This window comes from Onychomys torridus, chromosome 7 (genome assembly GCF_903995425.1).
Source record: "Onychomys torridus chromosome 7, mOncTor1.1, whole genome shotgun sequence".
NCBI classification, from domain to species: domain Eukaryota; kingdom Metazoa; phylum Chordata; class Mammalia; order Rodentia; family Cricetidae; genus Onychomys; species Onychomys torridus.
In genome coordinates this window covers 51,874,989-51,894,061 of record NC_050449.1, presented here as the reverse complement: position 1 = coordinate 51,894,061, position 19,073 = coordinate 51,874,989, and the positions used below count along the sequence as shown (strand labels likewise).

General features: G+C 53.8%; 2 protein-coding genes across 2 annotated transcripts; one reads left to right on the top strand and one right to left on the bottom strand.

Annotated features, from left to right (window-relative positions):
- Nucleotides 1-837: 837 nt before the first annotated feature.
- On the bottom strand, nt 838-13,505 carry Insyn1 (inhibitory synaptic factor 1). Its single transcript, XM_036192741.1, has 3 exons — nt 12,273-13,505; nt 11,143-11,862; nt 838-2,470 (listed from the first exon to the last, which is right to left on the bottom strand). The coding sequence occupies exons 2-3, from the start codon at nt 11,296-11,298 to the stop codon at nt 1,751-1,753; spliced, it is 876 nt and encodes a 291-aa protein (XP_036048634.1). The 5' UTR covers nt 11,299-11,862; nt 12,273-13,505; the 3' UTR covers nt 838-1,750.
- On the top strand, nt 11,655-14,012 carry LOC118587593 (translation initiation factor IF-2-like). The gene is made up of 3 exons (XM_036193615.1): nt 11,655-11,674; nt 12,200-13,816; nt 13,917-14,012. Exons 1-2 carry the CDS (start codon nt 11,655-11,657, stop codon nt 12,987-12,989), a joined length of 810 nt encoding a protein of 269 aa, XP_036049508.1. The 3' UTR covers nt 12,990-13,816; nt 13,917-14,012.
- Nucleotides 14,013-19,073: the final 5,061 nt, after the last annotated feature.

The window sequence follows — 19,073 nt, the reverse complement described above, 5'->3', positions numbered from 1 at the left end:
CAAGCAGGGGCAGCAGGTACTAGCATAGCATATCCTAAGGCCCCTCCTGGTGGGTTATGGTTCTGCATTAATAGAAATGTGCCCCAGGAAGGCCTTAGGACTGATGTTCTCACTGGTTCACCGACCTTACCTGTCTGCTCCAGGCAGGGTAATGAGTCACACTGTGGCATCTTCTGGCCTCAAGCTGTTTGTAGGGGCAAAGCCATGTGATACTTCTGACTCAGGATGGCTTTTGACCGGGTGTGAATGGCTTCTACTCAGCCCCTCTATGCTGGAAGCCACTGGAGATGTGGGCTGGCCTACACTGACCACAGTAGGCATTTAGTGCCTCCAATTTATCTCGAAAGTGTGTACACTCACCACTTGCTGGATCCCTGTGACTGCAACTGAGGTGGTCAAGACCATTAGACCCATTTTCCAGCTGGAGTAGAAAGGTTCAAAGAGGCAAATGGATTTGCCCAAGGCGATATGGCTGCTATATAACAGGGCCAGGCATAGCCTGTAAAGTACTTGTTCTTGGGGACAGGAAAGCAGAAGCTCGGTGACCGTGGGCCACTTACTTCACCTCTCTGAACCTCAGTCTTCTCACCTGAAAAATGGGGCAATAAGATAACGTTATATGGTGCATTCAGCACAGTGGCCTGCTCAATAAATGTGAGCAGGGACTAACATTATCACCCTCAAGACATTTTAATGCCAGGCAGTGGTGGCACATGCCTGTAATCCCAGCACTCAGGAGGCAGAGGCAGGTGGATCTCTGTGAGTTCGAGGCCAGTCTGGTCTACCAAGCGAGTTCCAGGAAAGGTGCAAAGCTACACAGAGAAACCCTGTCTCGAAAAACCAAAAAAAAAAAAAAAAAGACATTTGAATGCAGCTGTTGGGAGGTCACACTGCAGATGAAGCTGTTGCTGCTGTTCAGGGCTTATTAAGGTGAGCTAAGGGGTTGGGCATGAAGAAGTAGGAGCTAGGGGAAGACAATGGGTTTCCTTCTCCCCTCTGCCTGCCTAGTGTTGATGGCCAAGTACACCTGGGTCTTCGTTCCCAGCACTCTGATACCTGCTATCCACTATCCACACACCTTGGATCTGCTCAGGACCAAGATCTGAGAATTCTGAACTCCAGAGCTAAGAATGGGAGCTGAAAGAATCGGAGTGGATTGGATTTTTGCATCTGCTCCGTGGCTGCCAGGCTCCTGGTAGTGCAGTCTGCCCCAGGGCAGGGTGTCCTTCTCAGTGTTTGGGGCAACCCTAAGATGCTGGGTGGTGTGTGTGTGTGTGTGTGTGTGTGTGTGTGTGTGTGTGTGTGTGAGAGAGAGAGGTGGGGCTGTCTGTCCACATAGCTCTGCCCAGGAGGACAGAGGTGCTTCTGTGTCTGGCCACAGTGATGCCAACCCTGGGTTCTAAGTTCTTAGTCTTCCAGGTGAGCTCTGCCCTGGGATAAGCTTTCTTCAGCTTGCCTCCAGCTGCTGAGTTCCCTCTAGGACACGGCCCAGGCCAGCACTCACAGACCTCTATGGTGCTGGAGACTTGTAGTGGGAATGGTAGGGTTCAGCTCCCTTCAGGAACCCTGCCATATGGAGGGGAGGGGGAAATCCTGGGCCTCTGATTGTTTTAGGATGAGCTTTCTTGAAGGCTTTGGGGCCTGTGGGCCCGGATCCTTAGTATTTATGAATTTTATTATGACTGTGTTTGTTTAAATATATATATATATATTTATAGCTCTATGCATCCCCTACCCTCCCCCCCCACCCCTAGTTCTTGCCCTTGGCTTCCTGTTTGGTGGCCGTATAGGGCAGCACTGTCTGTGTGCTCTTGTCTGATACTGTCTGGGTACTGCTGTTCCTTGTGACCCTCCGGGTCTGTTCTGGAGCCAATGTGGGGCCCAAGCGTCGTGTGGTCAACGGAGAGCGCCTGGTCTTGTGGGGGGCTGGGGAGGGCTTGAGGGGGCCTGTGTGTGGCTCCACATGGGCCAGCTCTGGGGCCAGGCCTGCCTCCTCCTCTACCTCCTCCTCACCATCCCCCTCTTCATCATCACAGCACAGAGCATGGTAGAGCACTTTGTCACTGAACCGTACCCTCTCCCTTGTCCCTGGGGTCCGCTGGGGCACCTGACCCTTTGCAGGGCCAGCACTGAAGGCCTCTTCACTGGAGGAGTCTGGAGTCTCCACTCGTGGCCCATTGGGGATGGGCATACCACCATTCATGAGCTGGTAGTCAGGGCCTGCGCCTGGCCGTGGTGCCTCGGGGCCATCCACAGAGTCTGATGGGGTAGAGACATCCAGGAAGGAACAGAACTCCCAGCTGTCTGAGAGGATATCGGCTGTCATGAAGTCCAGGTGGCCCAGGTCAAAGGGACCGCCCACCCCCGCCTTGTCACTGCTGGAGGTACTGCTCACAGTGGTCGTGGTCCAGTCGTCCGGCTCCAGTTCAAAGTCAAAGTCAGAGGTCAGCTTGTCGATCTGACTCACCACCTGGCCAGGGAAGGGAGAGGAGATGAGAGGGACTAGGTATGTGTGTGTGCCTCTATCTTGCCCTTGGACACCTCCTGGCAGGTGACTCTGAAAGGTGGTGGCTGAATTGAAGTCACAGGTTTGGCTGCTAAGAGCCCAAATTGGGGCTGAGAAGACAGCTCAGTTGGTAAAGAGCTTGCTTTACAAGCATGAGGACTTGGGTTTGATTCCTAGAACCCATCTTCTGGAAGGAAAAAAAAAAAAAGCTGGGCATAGTGGTGCATGCTTATAATCCTAGCCCCGGGAAAGTGGCAACAGGAGCATCCCTGGGGCTTGCTGGCCAGCCAGCCAAGCCTATTTGGCAAGTTCCAGGCCAGTGAGAGACTCCATCTCAAACATACACAAGGCCAAGTTGGACAAGGATGGACAGCTTGTGCTGTCCACTGGAGGGAGGGGTACTGCTTTCCGCCAGGCCCCCTGTCCATTCACACATCCTTTTCTCCCAAATACAGCTATTTGGAATGAGGACAGGGTAGTGAACAGCTTGTACTGATTGAGAAAGGGGTCAGACAGAAGGGGCTGAGGGACTCCAGCAAGCCCTGGAGACCCCCCCCACCTGCTGACTCTAAAACGTGGTAGCTGGACTTGAAGTCAGTGGAGAGAGATGACGGAGTAGTCACAAAGAAGACTCTGCCCAGTCTCACTAAAGCATCCTGGACCCATCAGCTAGTGACTCACGCAGGGATCTCTGTCCAACCCCGGGGACTGGAACAACAAGTGTGTGGCACTGGCTGAGTCACCCTCCTCTTCTACCTTCACGTTCCAGAACCTCCTCCCCCCATTACGTTCCCTGCCCACTGATGAGTGGAGATCAATCTCAGCTTGTTGGGAAAAGGAATAAAGCCAGCATTCTTCAGGAAGCAATAAACAGACCATCCATCCTGGCCCAGGGATGATTGTTAAAGTCACTCATGGGGCAGCTCATCTGTGGAGGTCACTGTACCCTGCTCTGCCTGCCCATCTCCCAACAACCCAGAGGGAAGCCCTTGGCCTGTGAGCAGGCAGCCCTGCCGGCAGATATACGCTTGCCTGTGCGGTTGCCAGCACATACATCAGGGTAGAATGCATTGAGAGGGGGGGGAGAGGGGGGGCAGATTAGGCAAAGGCCTAGGTATAGGAGGACAGGGCATGAGGAGGATGAAGAGAGCAGAGTCAGGCCAAGACTCAAACATAAAGACATAAAAACCAGGGGAGGGAACATGTGTCTGAGTCACAGAGTCTCGGGGACAAAGACATCAGGAACTGTATCTAGCTCCCGGCATCTGGCTGGCATTATCTGCCTGGGCTCAGGGTGGTCAGTTAGTAAGTTAGGTAAGCAAGCCCTAATCCAGTCTTCATTACTGGGAACTGCTACCATGGGAGGCTGTTCCAAGCATGGTGAGGGGCGGGTGGCAAGTGCCCCCTGGTAAAGCAGAAAGACACTGCCTGCAGCATCTGGGTCAGTGGGAGATGGCTCTAGCTGCAAGTGACCTGGCTGTCCCTACTCCTCTTAAGGTCTGTTTCTCAATCTAAGTGGGTGAACTAGTTTACCTCTAAGGGAGATTCTAGGAATCTGTGTCTTTAAGAGTCAGTATGAGAAGGTGTTTAGGTGGCGGATGCCAGGCATAGAAGAACTTTTCTGCTGAGGCCTGCAGCAAGCTGAAGGAGTCAGGACACCGGGGTGGGGTGGGGTGGGGGAGATGGACACAGACTTTGGGCAAGGCACATACACTTGCTGGAACTCAAAATCATTTGCCATCTAGTGCCTGGCAAAAGTCAGCAGAGCTTTGTAGGGACCAGTGAGGATGGTAGGAGGGCTCAGAGGAACCCTGGGATCAGAGTGACAACATTTCATACCTTGGATCACCTGGTTCTCCACTCTCCACCCATGAGATCCTCATGCCCCCAGTGGCTGCCTCTTGCTTTGAAAGGCACTGGCCTGGTGGCCTGGGTGCTGGGGTAGCCTCAGGAGTGGCTCTGCCATCCAGGCAGTCACATGCTCAGATAGGACTCCCTGATCAATGAGAGCTGTCACCAGCTGCTGCAGCCTGAGGCTGGGGGTGCCAGGAGGAGGAAGCTGGAGTTGAAAGGCTTGGCTGAGATCCCACAGACTCAGCTGAGGCCAGGCTGAGCAGAGAAGTCCGGCTTCTTGAAGCTCAGCAGCACCAAGCACCATCAGGCCCCAGGCCTGAGGGATAGACAGCAGGGATATCCCAGGTCTGCCCAACAGGAGCCTAGAAGCCTTGGAGCCCAGACGTGCTCCTCTCACTGAGAAAGCCCTGGCTGGCCACCTGTTCTAGAGGCCTTCTCCTGGGCTCCCTTCTCTTCTTCATTAGCATCCTCTTGGTTTTGCACTGGGTTTGGAGGAAGGAAGAGAGGGACGTGGTCTTTAGGTCTCATGTCTGCCCCCTCTTGGCTGTAGAACTGAAGGCAGGTGTTCGTCCACTTCTGAGTTGTGGTCTTTAACTGACACTCCTCTCCTTGCTCAGGGAGATGAAGATGGACGAGATATCACCAGATTTTAAACTCTAGTGTCAGGACAGACAAACCTGTCAGCACCTAGACTCTGAAGCCAACGCTGGACTCCAACCCTGACTTCAGTACTTACGAGCTGCGCAACCTTAATCAAGCTACTCTGCTTTTAGCCTCTGTTTCTTCATCAGAGATATCTAACAGAATTCTCTTTGCTTGAGAGCCGCTGTGAGGACTTAACCTAATGCCCCTGGGAAAGCATGCAGAACAATGTAAAACAGCAACATCTACCTTGCACCAGTGAGCATGAGCACGTACCCAGGCCTAAGAGCAGATGGGAGTCAGGCTTCACCTAAGAAATGCCACAATGATGAGCAGGTTTCAAAGCCTGTTCAAAATGCCAGGATATGGTAGGTGTGCCTTCCACGCTCCCATGTGCCAGTACTGCCCATTTTGCCTGAAGTGTGGGTATGTCACAGGCAGATCTGGTTTCCCAACAACGTGATAAATGCCAGAAGTGAGGATGAGAAAGGGAAGCCATGTGCCTGCAGTGCCCAGCTTCTGTGTAGGGCCATGGTTAGCCCATAAACCCACCAATCCTTCCTTGGTGTCTTGTTTCCCAGGTCAAGGTGGAGAGTAAGTATGGAACAGGCCCGAGCTACCTGCCTCTCTGCTCTGGCTGTCTTGAAATCTGTGATTTCTTTCTGAGATTTAATAATCACTTTGCCTACATGTAATTTGGGATTGTCTTGGAGTGCAGAGAAATAATTATATACACAGAAGGAAAGAGGGGGAGAAAGAACCAGAAAAATTTCTAGGCTGGGGGTCTAGAGAGAGACTGCTGAATCTACCTGTGCTCTTGCCCTTGCAGACAGGGAAACTGAGGCCCAGCACCTGGAAAGAGCTGAGTTAAAGTCAGGAGTGGAGTCTGACTCCTGGGTCTGGTGTCTTACAAACTCGACTCATCTGTTCTGGAGAGGCCATGAGTGAGTGCTTGGGAGGGAGGGCAGGGCTGAGACAGAACCAAGCCCCTCTCCCAAGGGTGTCTCCAGCCTGTCTTGATCTCAGCCTTGCCCACCAACAAGAACTTCCTGCCAGCGCTGATTCATGCTCTGCCTTAAGCCCTTCCCTGTTCCCCAAACTTCTGAGCCTTCCAAACACCACCCCCTTTCCCCTCCAGCAAGTGGCCTCCCCCTCATCTCTGCACATTTTACAGAGCTGGGGCTCCAGCTGCCACTGGGCTCACCTGGCGTGCCCTCCCTCCCACCATCCATCCTCACTTCCTGGAATAAGCCTGCTGGTCCCCAGCTGAGGGCGATGTTGGTCACAGCTATACTGTTACACATGTATGTTGTGATGTGGCTGATGTCTGCCTGCCTACTAGACAGTAGACCTAAGAGAGGGCAAGGTTGGCTCTGTTTCACCCACCATTGTGCTCCTGGCTTGCCACAGATACTGGCCCATTCTATAAACAGTTGTAGACCATGTGAAAGAAGGCTGGGAGGCCTCTTTGTTACAGACCTGGACCACCAGTACACCTGGCTGAATGTATGCATGCATGCATGCTTGTGTGTGTGCAACACACTGAGGCCCCAACAGCTAGTGCTGAGGGACCCAGAGTCCCAGACCCAGAGTCCCACTCCTTCCCTCTTTCCCAGCTCCCTGGGCAGCTGGTTACATAACTGGGGATTCTGCATTATTTATGACCACTGATTATTTTTTAATTCTGTGATTACATTGTTTATTATCTTCCTGGGGGGGCTGTGGCATTGGGGAGATGGGGGGGTGAGCTGACCATGATTCATGGCTCTCATCCTGCAATTTGGCCTAATTGGCTTGGGAGCCTTTGTGAATCTGTCCAGAGGAGGAGAAAGCAAAGGAAAAAAAAGGGAAAAGAAGGCATGAAAAAAACAATAAGGGAAAAAAATCCACCCAAGTTGTACTGAGCTGCGGGTACTGAGCTGACCCACTTTGGCACAGCCCTGTGGTCCCTGGTTTTTCCTGCTCCAGCTCTTTTAGGCCACATTTATTTATCTTTTACTAGCAAAGTCTGTGGCTTTCCCTGCCACCTTTACACATGGCACCTGGCCGATGGCCAGCGGGAAACAGGCTGCCACAGAGCCTACTTCCTATGCCAACCAGGTGGTGGGACCCTCCACCGCCACCTCAGGCCGAGGAGAGGCTCTACCTACCCTGTTCTCCTGAGGTTCTTGGGACACAGAGGTGACAGTACCCTTAAGTTAGGTCCTACTCAAGACTCACTGATGATGTGGGGGTACAGGTGGTCAATAAAGGATCACTTTTGAACCTCCATGGACCAGGAAGAAACAAGTACATGTTCAAGGTGAGCTCAAAATCTGATGGGCCAGGGATGAGGACCCCTTCACCCTGCCTGTGGGAGCTCTGAGTCTGTGGGCAGCAGGGAGAACAGGAAGGCAGAGTCTCACCCAGAAACATAACCAAGATATAGTATAAGCGTGTGGACTTCCACTGACAGCAAACTTGAGTTCCACACTCTGATTCTCGGGCTCCATAGGATACCCTCCCTTGCCCCACACCCAGATGTCTGCCCCTCTCTGCTCCACTTTCCACTGGTTTCCTGACGGCACACTCCCTCCTCAAGACCCTGGTGTCACAGCTCCCAACACCTGCAATACTCTTCCCCATAGATGTCCGCTGACCTTGTCCCTCATTTCTACACACTTTATAGGAGCCCCTTTGTACCTCCCTTCATGTCACTGTCCTTTCCTCACTGGGTAGGGAGGGGATGGGACCACCTTCTGCAAGTGACCTATTAGAGGTCCCTACCAGGCAGCCAGGACCTGGCCCTGACCTCCCTGCTTTTGGCTAAAAAGCTTATGAGACTCAAGGCTGTGCAGGGAAGTGCTAGACTCATTCAGTAACAATACCTCGTGGGTGGTGGAGCCCTAGCTCTACAGAGAACATTTGCCTCACATGTATTAGGACCTCGGTTTGATACCTACCACTGCAAAGCAAAAACAAAACAAAAAGGATATGGAACTGGCTTTGTGTACAGAAGGGAGCATAGAATGAATTGGTATCTTCCTCTTGCAGACGGGCCACAGAAGCACAGAGAGGCAAAGTCGCTTTCCTAGATTCACACAGCTCAGGAGGCAGCTGAACTAAGAACTGAACCAGAAATCTCTGGCTGTCTGGCACGTGCTCCTTGTCCCTTGGAACGGTCTATGTCTCTAACTGAGATCCATGGAATCTGGGGAGCTTAGGGAGGCGCCTGCTGGGTTTGGCCTGGCATCCTGGTGTATTGGGGAACCTGGGAGAAAGGGCTAATTAATGTCTGGCTGTCCTGTCACATTCCTGGGCAGTTCAGTTTCAGCTTTCAAAGTGCTTTTGCATTCTTTACCTTACTTAGTACCCTACCCCACCCAGGGAGCTGTAGTGGGGGTTGGGAGGATGAGGAGAGGGAACTCCAAATCCTCTGGAAGTGTAAGCTGGTATTGGCCCTCCCCCTTCAGGCAAAGCCTCCAACAACCTTGCAGCATCACTGGGAGGGCCAAGTCATCAGTAGCCCCATTCAGCAAGGAGCAAATGGAGGCTCAGGGAGCGGGCTCTGTGCTCAGGAGTGTGTGTGTGTGTGTGTGTGTGTGTGTGTGTGTGTGTGTGTGTTTGGGGTGTCTTCTGGGGTCAGAGGTGTCAGACAGGGGGATGGTGAAGGCCAGAGGAGAATGACAGAGCCCTGGCTCTTTGCTGACTAGCTCCTTCAACAAGGTTCCCATGCAGCGCTCCTGCCAACCCCTTATTTAACTCTTGTCTCCACACTCAAGCATTGGTCTGAGCTGGTGGGAATGAGCAAGTGCTGCCCAGGGAGTCATGTGTGATGAGGGAATAGGGCTTGTTCACGTTCCCATGGGCCTGCCCATAGCCCTGATAGAGAAACACCACCAAGGGCCTGAATGGAGCCGCACAGATCAGCTTTATGTTCTCCTGAAGGACCTAGAGCTACATCAAAAGTTTAAAACCAGGACCTGAGATCCACAGAAACTCCTGTCCCCAATCAACCCCAGCCCATAGAAAGTTGGTTATGACAGTTCTTCTGCTTGGGTCTCCCTTCCTCTCTGCCCATGACCCTACATACACATCCCCTTTATGGGGGACTAGGAAGCTCTGAGGCTCAACCCCCCACCCAGCTGGATACCATTGGCAGCGGGCAGGCAGTGGCATACGGGGTAGACTCTGGTTTCCATAGCAACCTGCCAAAGTCTTGGGTGGAGACACATGGCCTACAGATGTGGGGGAGGGGACTCATCACTTAATCCTGGTTCAGACCTCTGGTGTGTGCAGACTATCACCTGGAGCTCTGGGGTGAGGGACATGGGAATCAGTGAGTATAAAAGGGAAGACTGGGGGCATTTAAAAGCTCCACAATTAACCTGGCACTTGGGCACCACATCACAAGCATCAAGCATCTCTTGGAAGCTCCTGTCAAAATGCTGAGGTTACACAATAGCCCACCTGCTGAAGCTTCAAATAGGCATTGGGAATCTTGAATTCTAGGCTCAATTCTGTCATGGGTGAGTTATGTAGCCTGGGGCAAGCCCCTATTCCTCTTCAGAGCCCAGTTTCTTTGGTAGTAAGTGGATAATGTTTGCCTGTACTACTACTACCTGTGAGAGCTCTTCAAGGTCTGGATGATTATGCTGAGGGAGAAGAGGCAGGGGTCTGCCCCTCTGGGAGTTGTACCAAAGCTGACATCCAGGATTATAGACAATAGCAACTCTGGTTGGGGTTCCATGTCCCTGCCTGAGGCTGAGACTTTGGACAGTTCTTGTGGCTTTAATAAAACCATAGAGCATCCAGAATAAGACAGAGTAGGAGAGGATACCTAATCCTTTGGACTCATGAGGCCAGAAGAAGGGTTGTTCAGGGACCTGTGGCCTTTGGCTTCCAAATTGTGTTATGGAGTCCAGACCATAGCAGCCCAGCATATGGGCTGAAGTACCACCAGCTCTGCCTGCAGCAAGTGCCCATCATTCCCCCCTCTGAAGACAGGATCTCCTGGCAGGTTTTATGAAGCAAACCTTGGATTCCCCATCTGCACTACTCTAACAGGCCTGAGATCTCTGACACCCTCCAACTCACAGCTCCCTCCAAATAACCCCTCTCCCTGCCTTAATTCAGGCCAGGCTGGAAAGCCACATGGTTCACAGCCTGCCCCATCTCCTCAGTCTCCTACAGGCCCCTCCCCCGATACACAGCTGGTAGGGGAGCTTGGGTTCTTAACTCAGAATGATCCATTCTCCCTCTGTCTCTGCAGGGGCCCTGGTTACAAGGAGTTGAAAGTTGCCTAAAGCCCACCTGGCTGGTGAAATGGGTCCCAGCGGGCAAATTCAGGCCAGCGGCTCAGAACGCTGGTCATGCATTTTGGACTTGAACACAGCCCAGGGGGCAGGGTGGAAGACACGTGTACCTCATTACTCCAGCAATGTGGGAAGCTGTAATTAAACTGGGCTCCGATTAGAAAGCCAGAGAGGGTTTCTTGGTGACTTTTTGGTCTTTGCAAAAACCATCCAGAAGCATGCCCTGTGTGAGGGGGACACATATGCATAAAAAGACCCATCTCTTCCTCAGTGCACAGAAGGACCTCCGATCCCCACCAGCAGCTCCCAGCCACATTCTTACTCTACAGCAGGGAGGCCACAACCGGTTTAAACCCCTCTCCCCTTTTGGAAATTAAAGGTTTGGAAGGAATACTTTTTGAGCTGGTCCTCAAGCAGTGGGGACTGGTGAAGCAGAGCCTTCCACACTCTGCTAGGGTCCTTGCTCAGAGTCTGGGGGGTAAATTGTGGGGTCAAGGGACAGCTTGGGTTTCAGAAGAATGTGTCCCATTAAGAATGGAGTGGGGCAGATTTAATCCTCATTGGGCTCCCTGAGTGTTAACTGTAGAGCTGGGCCCACTGGCACCTGCTTAAGCAGTCATCACCACACCAAGCCCCCCCCCCCCCCCCCCCCCCCCCCCCCCGCAGCTCTGGGGATAGTGCTTTTTAGCAAAACAGACTTGAGGAAAGAGAATGAGAAGGGTGGTCCTCTGTGGAGCCGGCCATGTGCATCTAGCCTTGCACACTCACACACACGTACATGTCTTGATGCTGAGTCCAGCCAGGCAGGGCTAGGGGGTGTGTGGCCCCTGCTGGCCTCTCACTCACCTCCCTCAGCTCCTTAGCCACTTCTTTGAGTTCCCTCAGGATGTCTTCAAGTTGCCCGATGACCATCTTCATGCGCTGTCGAATCCGTTCTCTCTCTCCACCACTGTTGGGGTCGTCACTGGGCTGCCCGAGGTCCGGGGCACCCCGAATGTTCATCCTTCACCACGTGGCCGCAAGCCTGCCCATACTCGTCCCAGCGGGGCACACGCTTTGCCTGCCTCCACGGAGCCCCCCTCGGCCGGGCAGAGCTCCACATTTTAACGGCCCCCCAGCCTACCCTGGCCTTGGGCGGCCCTCACCCAGCCCCTGCAGCCTGCCACTCGACCTACTCTGCCTCTGGGTGGGGGATGGAGCACCCAGAGGGAGACAGAGTCTGACGGGAGTGAAGGGGGGGGTGTCAAGGTGAGGACACAGGAGGGCAAGGGGAGGGGCCTTAGGGCCCAAGAACAGCTTCCAGGACTTGAAGTGCCTGTGGTGGATCTTTGCCTGAATCTGGGTGTGGAGGCAGGGGGATGATTCTGCAAGGACTGGGGTAAGAGATGCCCTTGGGATGGGGGAAGCAGCAATCCCCTCGCAACTCCTAGGCAGTTACAAAGGCAGAGGTCTCTCTAGAAGCAGCCGAACCTGCAGAGGGACGGAGGTCAGGGTCTTCCAGATGTGGAGGGGGCTCCAGATGTGAACAGCGCTGGAGAGGGACCTGGATTGGAGGAGGGCAGCCCCCTGCAGAAAGAACGAGCCTGGCGTCAGCCCTCCCAGGCTGCTGCACCAGCCTGCTGCTGCTGCCTCCCTCTTCTCTCTGCCTGCACCCTCCTTCCTCACTGGAGATTTATTTATTTATTTTTGTTTGTGGGGAGGGGTGGTGGAGGCAGATGGTTTTCAGCACACCCCTCTTCTATAGGGAGAGTGGAGGAGCCCCTGGTTTAGAGGCATAAGTCCTCAGCCTCCTCTGGGGCACTCTAGCTGTGCGGCCCCCCCGCCCCCGCCACCAACCAAGCTTGGCCAGATTGGTTCAGCACAGGGCCTCTCCAGTCCTCCATCCTTCTTCCAATACCCATAGGGAGCCCTCTTTCCCAGCGGACCCTTCCTCCCCCAGCCCCGCCTTCCCTCCGAAGCTGGACTCCCCTACTTACAGAGGGTGGGGGCACCGGCCTTGCCTCCAAGCAGCGTCGGGGGCCGAGCCCCAAGACGAGGTTGGGGGGGCCCCCAAGGCTCCCCTAGGGCGGGCTTCTCTCTCTGGACCCTTCGGCTCTTGGCCTCAGGAAGGTCCTCCGATCGGTGACCGGAGACATCTGGGCGGTGGGAGGGGGCGGGGCCTCCGCGCACCGGGGAAGGGGGTAGGAAAAATCTCCCACCACGCCCGCCAGGCTCCGGGTCGCGAGGGTCCGGAGGGCTCGGGGGCCCCGAGGCCACAGGTGACCCGGGCCGAAGCGACGCCGGTCCGGTCCGGGCGACTGAGCCAAAGTCGGAAGGCTGGGGAAGGCGCCGGGATACCCTCAGCCCACGCCCGGCATTCCCCCGGCTCCGCAGGGTTCGCGATTCTCTCTGTCCAGTCCAGTTCGGCGTGTCTGGGCCCCTCCGGGGTCTGTCCTGCCCCTGGCGTGCCTTGCCTTTCGCGATCTGGCACTGCCAGGCGTCCGGGGTGCACTCAGCCGGGACCCAGAATGTCCGCGCTCCGGCCCGGGCGGCGTCTGGAGCGACCGCAGAATCCGCTCAGCCTTAGCCCGGCAGTCGGCTCGATCCACCGTGGGGAAAGTCCGGATTCCTTCGAGTCCCGGGGGAGGGGCGGTAGCGGTGCCCTGGGGGACCCGGTGCCCTGGGGGACCCAGTGTCCAGCACAGCGGAGATGAGCGCACGAGGTCTGGGGGGGCCTTGGCGCGGCGGGGCTAAGCAGAAGAAGCAAAGGAGAGCAGAGAAGGAGAGCGAGGCGCCAGGGAGCCGATGGAGGAGGCGCGGCGGGCCCGGCCGGGCACACGGGGCGCTCAGCCTCCTCTAGGCTCCACCGCCTCCTGCGCGCTCGCTCACGGCTCCGCGCCTCGCGGCCCCGGGTGCCGGGCGGCTGCCAATGGGGCAAAGGAGGCACCGGGGCGGCTCGGGCCTCTCTCCCCGGCTGCTTCGCCCTTCGCCCTGCCCTGCACTGCCCGCCCGGCTCCGCGGGCCTGGCCGGCTTTCCCCGAGCGCCGCCGCGCCCCGCCGGACTGGCCGCCCTGGCGGGCGCTGGCTCCCTCAAAGGCCGCCGGGCTCGCGCGGCTCCGCTCGCCTCGGCGCTGGCAGGGAAGGGGCCGGCCCCGCGCGCCGGGAGGGAGCTTTTAAAGCGACACACACGCCTCCCAGCACCCGGAGCGCGGCGCGCGAGCCGGGGGGTCTCGCCACCCCAGGGAGCCGGAAGGACAGAGCGCTGGCGGGGCTGGAGGAGGGCTAGCCAGGCCGCCGCCCGCTGCCCGGAGCGCACAGAGGCCCGCACTTGACTCTTAAGTTCCCTCACCTCCCTTTCACACAATCCCTTGGCCCTCTTTCCCCCACTGCGGTGCACCCTGGGCTTCCCCTTCTGGCTCTTTCCTTCCTCTGCCATCATACTTCAAACTGCCCCAAATCTTATGTCAGTTCAGTAAATAGAATCCAACCAACCTTTACTGAACACCTATTGTGTGGCACGCTCAAGCTGAGGGAAGGGATGGTGAGTACTGGGGTGTTTCGGTTCCCCTGGCTCTTCATCCAAATTCTCAACAGTTTTTTTGTTTTGTTTGTGTTTCTTTTTCTTTTTTTCTTTCTTTCAGGGCCTTCAGTGGGCCTTGTCCCCTGCTAGCTCTGTTGAGGAAGAAAAGTAACCCACGAGGACATTCTTGAGCAAACTGAAGGGTGGTGCATGCAGAGCACAGGCAAGTTCTAGAAGTCCTTTGGTAATGTGGCAGATATGGGGTGCCAAGGAGGAAGCACAGGCCAGCCACCTGTCCCCCACCCCTGAAGGTTCTTCCTAGGAAGGCAATCCTTGAGCTGAATCTTAACAGGAAAGTAGGAGTCTGGGAGACTGTGACCTGGCCCGGGGGGGGGGGGGGGGGGGGGGCGGCCTCAGCATCCCAAGAGGGAAAGTGGGTGGGAAGAAGGCTCAGGAGCAGAAGTAGGGGAGGGTAAGTTTCAGTCAAAGTGGCCCTCTTGATACCACTGGGAAGACTCAATCAGGAGGCAGGAGACCATGGTTAGAAGCTTGGAATTTATCCTGTGGCACAGGGAGCCTGTGCTGGGGCAGGGTTGAGGGCTTGGGGGGGTCCTATTTGCTCTCCTAGGAGATCCCTGCACACTCAGTCAATGAATGGTGGGTTTGAGGAGGCCACAGCCAGCTGCCCAATTAGGAGGTTCTTGCTGCTTGAGCTGTGGGAGGCCAGCCACAGTAGCCACAGCGGTGTGGGGGGAAGGGGCACTGCTGGGTGATTTCCTTAGTCCCTGAACTTTGAGAAGGGGGTGGAGGGAGCCCTGTGTTCCTAGTTTACAGGCAAGGCTGAGTAAATGGTTGTGTGTATCTGAGTGGTCTGGGGTGAAGAGAGAAGTTTAGGCCATGTAGAAAAGGAAAATAGGTCTCTGTTCACAGAAGTGCTGGGGCTTGACAGTGGCGGCCTTATGATGGTTATTTTGGCTTATCCTCAGAGGAAATGAGATATTAAGCAGGTTAGCTGTGCGGAAGTAACATTGGCAGCATCAGGACCAGGTTGGCAGCTTGGAAGAGTCCAGAGTAAGATTGGGAAGTGGCTGTCAGGGAGGTAGGAAGAGAGACCAGGGAGGTGTCGGGAGGCTCAACAGGCACCATGGTGTCAAAGGCTGCTCATGAGAGAAGGAAAGGAAAGTCTTCCTTGACCTTCACACTTAGGAGGCAATTGGTGACTGGCAGGGACAGTTTGCTCTGTGTGTAGGTGGGTGAGTAGGGAAGACAAGAGCCCAAAGTGTTGGGATTCAAGACTGAATGGCTGGTGAGGAAGACATTTTAAATGCTGGGTAGACAGGAAGTCCAGCTCCTGAACTACAGAAGCAGGGAGGGCTGAGGACTTGGAGCCAGATGGAATTTTAAGGGGGCCTAAGGGGTCCAGAATTTAGGACAGTGATGGTGTAGGTGTCAATAGTTTAACTCCTCTCAGAGATTAAATTCTCAGGGTCTTCTAGAACCACCAGGAATTTCCTCCTCTGCTGCCTTTTGATAGTACCTAGCTGTCTGGGCTGGGGACAGAGTCACCCGAGGAGGTGGCTCCAGAGATCCCACCAATGATTTGGCTTAAATTTGTCATAAAATGCACATAGTAGCACAGGTACCATTTTATCTAGAGTCCATAGTTCTGTGGCATTAGGTACATTGTGTGGAAGTCACACAGTCCCAGCCCTGCTTCTGCAGAAGCTATGATGCTGGAGGACAGCCAGCACCAAGCATGGACCAAGCCTGAAACAGTGAAATGAGTGTCTCATTTTAGGCTTGGAACTTTCTGCTAGGGGCCACAGTGGGGGTGTTGTGCTTGAATTGGGAGTGTTGGGAGCCCATGAGGTTTCAGAGTAATACTTACTAACTGATCTTGGGGCTCATTAGGAAATTCAGTGCTTAGAAGAGGGAGGTGACATTTCTTTTGTCTTCTGTGTGGCTCACACTATGCCTAGGACATGTCCATAGCTGGACCATACAGGAGGGGAGACAGAAGATGTGGGTGCCAGTGTACAAATCCTGTGAAGAATGATTGGGCTGGCTGGGGTTGACTGGAGAAGAGCAGACTCAGAGAAGGTGATTCTGATCAGGAATCTTGAAAGATCTGCCCCAGAATGGAGGGAGCAGGAGATGTAGGAGTGTTCAGACTTGCTTTCCTGAGTTTGGGGGGATTACTTCCTTGTACACACGGCCAGATGTCTCATCTCCAGGCTCTGCTTTGCTCTACCCACTACCTCCTCCTTTCCCAGGTAGTCTTCTCCAGTCCTTTCGTTTACAGGAAGCATTGTTTTGCCCTTAACCAAACACTTCCCAGGATGTTTATTTGGGTGGTAGCTGTGACTTTGAGCAAGTCCTTTAACCTCTGTGAGTGGGGATAAGGGACCCACAAACATTTTTATATTTTTCTGAATTGGCCATCATGGAGCAGAAGGGCGGGGGAGATTGTTTTCTACTTTTTTTTTTAAAACTGTCTCTTGGACTCAGGAAAAAAAGGGATGGCAGCTGTACCCACTTTCCAGGACAGTGCCTGTCCCCTGTAGGTGCTCAGAGATGGTAGATGTGATCAGCTCTTATTAATGTCTTCACGTCTGTAAATGTATTTCTCTTGGAGGCTGTGAACTCCACGTGGTGGTGATGTCTATGTGTGTCCTCCCTGTCTCTCACATGGACAGGTGTAGTGGACAGTGACAGCTAGTGACTCTTACCTCTCTTCCCTGATTTCCATCATTTCACTTCTGACATCCTCTTCCTTTGGGAAATGTCTCTCTGTTGTCACACATTTGCAGTGGGCTGTCAGTTAAAGTACCAGTTCCTTTCATCCATCCCTGCCCTACGGCCATCAGGTAGACATGTGACTCAGGTGGCACCAACCATAGACGCCCCCCATCTTCCAGCCACAGTGATTGGTCCAAGGTGCGGGCTTAGTACCAACCAGACTCCTTCCCTGGGGTGTATGTGTTAATGATGGGAGGAAGAATGTTTCTTCCTGTTTAGATGCATGCTAGATGCTGTGAGCATCTTTCCTACCCAGTGTAGGAAGCCAAGTAGAACAAGAGAGTGGCTTAGAGAGGGTGTGGGCAGCATCGAGTCCCAGTTATGGTCCTCGTGACCTTGGCTCCCGTCCCTCTTCTTTCATTGCTGCAAGTGCCACATCTTACCCTCCTACAACATTTCTCCTTTTACTCATTCCTCATAGTGGGTTGTCCAAAGTTCCTGACGTCCAAGGGCTGGGAGCAGTTGCCGATGTCCGTGGAGGGAAGCATAGGAGCTTGGGAAGTTATTGTATCAGGCCACCTTGGGTTTGGGTCTAGGTATTCCATTTGCTAGCTGTGTGATCTGGGTTGTTTGAGTTTCTTTGTCTATAAAATGGGCAAAGTGGGGATGGGGAGAGGGCTCAGTGTACTGAAGATGCTTGTCATGGAAGCATGAGGACCTGAAGGCCAGGTATGGTGGCTCATGTTTGTAATCCCAACACTGGGGTGGTGGAGATAGGCCCACTGGGCAGCCAGCTTAGTGTAACTGGTGATTCCCAGGCCAGTGAGACATCCTGTCTCTAAGGAGGTGGATGGCATTCCAAATGTCGACGTTTCCATTAACCATGTGACCAAGTCACAGTTCCCAAGGCCCAGTTTCCCTCTGTCAATAGTTTCCTGATGATTGATTGGCCTGAGGACTAAGTAAAATAATCCATGTATAGTACTCAGCACAGCACTTAGCAGGCATTCAGTAAATATTACTTGTATTGGTATTGGGATCCGGGAAATTTTTCTGAAAATAATGGTTGGAATGAAAGGATCACACCAAGCTTAATGGGAAATGTTTAGAGAGAGGCACATCTGAGTCTTCAGGAAAAAACCACTTCAGGATGACAGGGTCCCATCTAGCCCTCTTTGGCTGGACAACATTGAGGCTCATCTTGGGAAATGCACATCCCAGGACATCCCCACCACTTTCTCCCCTTCATAGTCTCCCCAACAAGCTTCTCAAGAGTTCCCACCCACCGCCCTGGCTCTGCCCTCCCACTTGCTCCTGGCCCTGCTGACCCCCCTGCTGTGCTGCAGAACTGGAATCAATCTCACCCAGCAGAATCCAGTTCTTGTCAAGACCAGCAGGTGCTTTTCTTTCTCTAAGGTGATGGCGTTGTGGTTCCTGAGCCTGGGGACTCTGCTTGCTCCCTGAGCTTTGTCCTCTCTGGGAGAGGCACCGGTTTGCCTTCCTGATCTTGTCCTGCTTCTCTGCTGCTCCATTCACCCTATCTCTCCAGTGCTCACAGTTGGTGGTTTTTAGATTCTTACCAAGTCCTCTTCTCGTGCCGCTCATCTTTCTCAGGGATGGAACATCCAGGCCTCATAAGCCCTTAGCTGCATTTTCTTTTTCTTTTTCTTTTTCTTTCTTTCTTTCTTTCTTTTTTTTTTCTTGAGACAGGGTTTCTCTGTGTAGCGCTGGCTGTTCTGGAACTCTCTCTATAGACCAGGTTGGCCTTGAACTCACAGAGATCCTCCTGCCTCTGCCTCCCAAGTGCTGGGATTAAAGGCGTGTGCCTCCATGCCGGGATTTTGATTGTCTTTACAATCTTTCAAGGAGGCTGTTTCTGGACATTTCCATGGTGATGACTTGCGGCTACTTCCAACCCAATGTGCCCATGTTGGACCCCACTATCTTTGACCTAGGTATGTCCATTTCTGTCTTACCATCTCAGAAAATGGCTACCCCTTCACGAGCACCACAAACTTAAGATGTTTCTAGTCTTCAGTTTCTCATATCTGTGGAATCACTCAATCCTGTTCCTTCTACCCTAGTAACTGTAGTTACTGCAACTACCTGGCATTGGAGACCACTTTCATCTTCTCTCTGAGGATGGCAGACCAGGACTTGTGCCCATCAGCCCCTGCATGAGCCCATGACCTCCTGCTGGATCTTCCCACTTTTCAGATTTACCCTGAGGAGCCTCCCTGTTCCTCATCAAGACCCCCCCAACCCTCATGTTGGAGTCAGCTAGCTTTCTTTCATAATTACTTTCCTTTTCTTCCTTCTTTCCCTCCCCCGAGAGTCTCATATACTCCAGGCTATCCTCAAACTCCTCACATAGCCAACAATGACCTTAAATGTGTGACCCTTGTGCTTTTTACCTCCTTTTTCCTGGGATCATAGGGGGAGTGATACCATCTCTGGTTTCTGCAATATAGGGGGTTGGACCCAGGGCTCATACATGTTAGGCAAGCAATGTACTAGCTGAGTTACATTCTCTTGGTGT

Bases quoted from the DNA above. Each gene is read 5' to 3' on its own strand.
- Insyn1 (XM_036192741.1), bottom strand. From the start codon at position 11,298: ATGAACATTCGGGGTGCCCCGGACCTCGGGCAGCCCAGTGACGACCCC. The intron at 2,471-11,142 runs GTGAGTGAGAGG...TTCCCTGGCCAG, and splicing joins TGGCTAAGGAGCTGAGGGAG to GTGGTGAGTCAGATCGACAA.
- LOC118587593 (XM_036193615.1), top strand. From the start codon at position 11,655: ATGATTCTGCAAGGACTGGG. The intron at 11,675-12,199 runs GTAAGAGATGCC...CAATACCCATAG, and splicing joins ATGATTCTGCAAGGACTGGG to GGAGCCCTCTTTCCCAGCGG.